This window comes from Trichechus manatus, unplaced genomic scaffold (assembly GCF_000243295.1).
Source record: "Trichechus manatus latirostris isolate Lorelei unplaced genomic scaffold, TriManLat1.0 scaffold00258, whole genome shotgun sequence".
NCBI lineage: Eukaryota > Metazoa > Chordata > Mammalia > Sirenia > Trichechidae > Trichechus > Trichechus manatus.
In genome coordinates this window covers 808875-810957 of record NW_004444194.1, presented here as the reverse complement: position 1 = coordinate 810957, position 2083 = coordinate 808875, and the positions used below count along the sequence as shown (strand labels likewise).

At 62.0% G+C, this 2083-nt stretch overlaps 1 protein-coding gene across 1 annotated transcript in view; it reads right to left on the bottom strand.

Moving 5' to 3' along the window:
• Positions 1-897, bottom strand: part of LOC111819066 (MHC class II regulatory factor RFX1-like) — a 7987-nt gene extending 7090 nt beyond the window's left edge. Inside the window, exon 1 of the mRNA XM_023724766.1 lies at positions 464-897. Coding sequence (XP_023580534.1) covers positions 464-634 — 171 coding nt within the window. The 5' untranslated portion in view covers positions 635-897. The remainder of the gene's footprint in view (positions 1-463) is intronic.
• Between the last annotated feature and the right edge of the window lie 1186 nt (positions 898-2083).

The window sequence follows — 2083 nt, the reverse complement described above, 5'->3', positions numbered from 1 at the left end:
GGCGGCGGCTCCGGCGGCGGCGTGGGCCGGGGCTCCTGCTGCTCTGCCTTCCTAGCGGGAAACTGACTGCCTGAGCTCTGGAGGACAAACAGAGACACTGGGGGGTCACCGGGGCGCGGCGGGCGGGGCCCAGGCCTCGCCGCCCACCAGGCTGCTGAGCCCACACAGCAGCCCAACAAAGATTCCCAACCAGGTTCAGAGAGGGGAAGGAACTGCCCCCCCTCGCCACGCAAGAAAGATGTGGGATTGGAATCCAGATTTCTCAGAGCAAAACCTGGGCCCTGAACTATCAGGTGCCAGGGCCGAGGAAGGGTCCAGGGCAGGGTCTGTGGTCAAGGTGGACGGGGAGAGGGGCTCCGAGCCCTTGAGGAGCAGATGGCTCCATCCCCTCCCTAAGGCCCCCTCAGACCTGCACCCTTCCTAGCCCCCGTTTTTCCCCCAAGTAGGTGGGTGAGACACGTACCTCTTGAGCCACATGGACGGGTTGAAGCCCCTGTACAGTCAGCTGCTGCACGGGCCCTGCTTTGGGCGTCTGCGGTGTGGCCTGGACCACAGACCTCTGAGAAGGGAGAGGCAAAGCACACTCTGAAAACACGATAATGCGCCGAGCCCCTGGGTACAGAGCTCCCGTCATCTTCACAGCAACCCTGTGAGAAGCCAGGCCCTCCAGCTGCCCGAGTGAAGGGAGCAACCTTACACTGTGCCAAGCCCAGCACCCCAGGACACCCAGTTACAGGTGAGGAAACAGGTTCAGCAACGAGAGGATGACAGGGAAGTGGCAGAGCTAAGGTGGAACCCGGGCTGACTGAGGGGCTTGAGCCTGCAGGCCGTGGCCCTGGGTTATCTCATTGCCCACATGCAAGATGTCATTTGCCCACATAGAGAGGGAAAGAGGCAGGGGGGCACCCAGAACCACATACATAGCTGGAGTGGTGGAGTCGGGACTCAAACCCAGATCTGGAGTTCCAGAGGGGCTTTGGTGCGGGGCAGGAGACTGACTAGCCTGTGAATCCTTCCAGGGTGGTGGCGTTTCTGCTTTCCACTGGCGAAAGGGGCCTATGGCCTTAATCAGTTTTTCAAGGGGTCAGAACACCCACACCTTGAGTGAGAACAGCCAGATGGTGGACAGCCCGTGCCTCTTACCCTCAGAGTGGGGCTCCTAAGAGGTTGCTATGGGTGGGCTGGGGGGTAGATTTGGAGGATGAGGTCCCACTCTGCGCCCCTTACGGGTGAGCCGGGACTTGGCCTTAGGGCAAATGAGGAGAGGCCACCCTTTGAGGCCCAAAGAGGCCAAGGTGGTTTCTCACAGCTGTTCCCAGCGCCTGCTCTGTGTGAAGCGCCTGCCACGAGGACTGCGTTTCGCCCTCATGCAGCCTCAGCAGGCTGAAGCCTTTACTTAGAGGACTTTGAGTCTAGAGAGGGGGAGGCGCTAGGCAAAGGCATGAGTGGCAAGCTGGGCTGGGCGTGGTCTCTCAGCTCTAACAGGCCAGAGGAGCTGCCCACAGAGGCCATTTGGCCAGGACCCCCAGCCCCAGCCCTGCCCGCCTTAGCCTGGCACCTCTTGGGTGGTGGGGACACTTGGCTGGACGCTATGGACCTGCAGCTGCTGTGGCACGGTGCCTGGAGGGGCGCTGGCTGTCTTGCTGGAGGAGTTGTTGGCCTGCACCGGCGATCGCTGAAGGGAAGGAGACATAGCACAGTCTGGGTTGGCTCAGGACTGCTTGGGGCACCCAGCCCTGATGTAACCCTTCTCAGGAGAACTGTTCCCAGGGACTGTTTGGGGAGGGCAGCAGCCAGCGGGGACATGTCCCAACCACGGGGCTGGTAATGGGCATGCATCCCATACCCACTCCCTGCCTCAGCCCTGGTCACCCCAGGCAAGGCTGAGGGTTCAGCAAGGGCAGCCAGGACTCCAGCCTCAGCTCACGGGCCACCTGCTGCCTCCATGGTCACAGGGGCTGGTGCTCAAGGCCAGGGCCCTGCAGCCCTGAGATGAGGAAGGGAAAGCAAGAGAGGGAAGCCCAAGTGGCCCTGAGGGCAGCTCTGAGTGGTAGGAGGCGCTGCCCAAGCCCGAGGCTCTCCA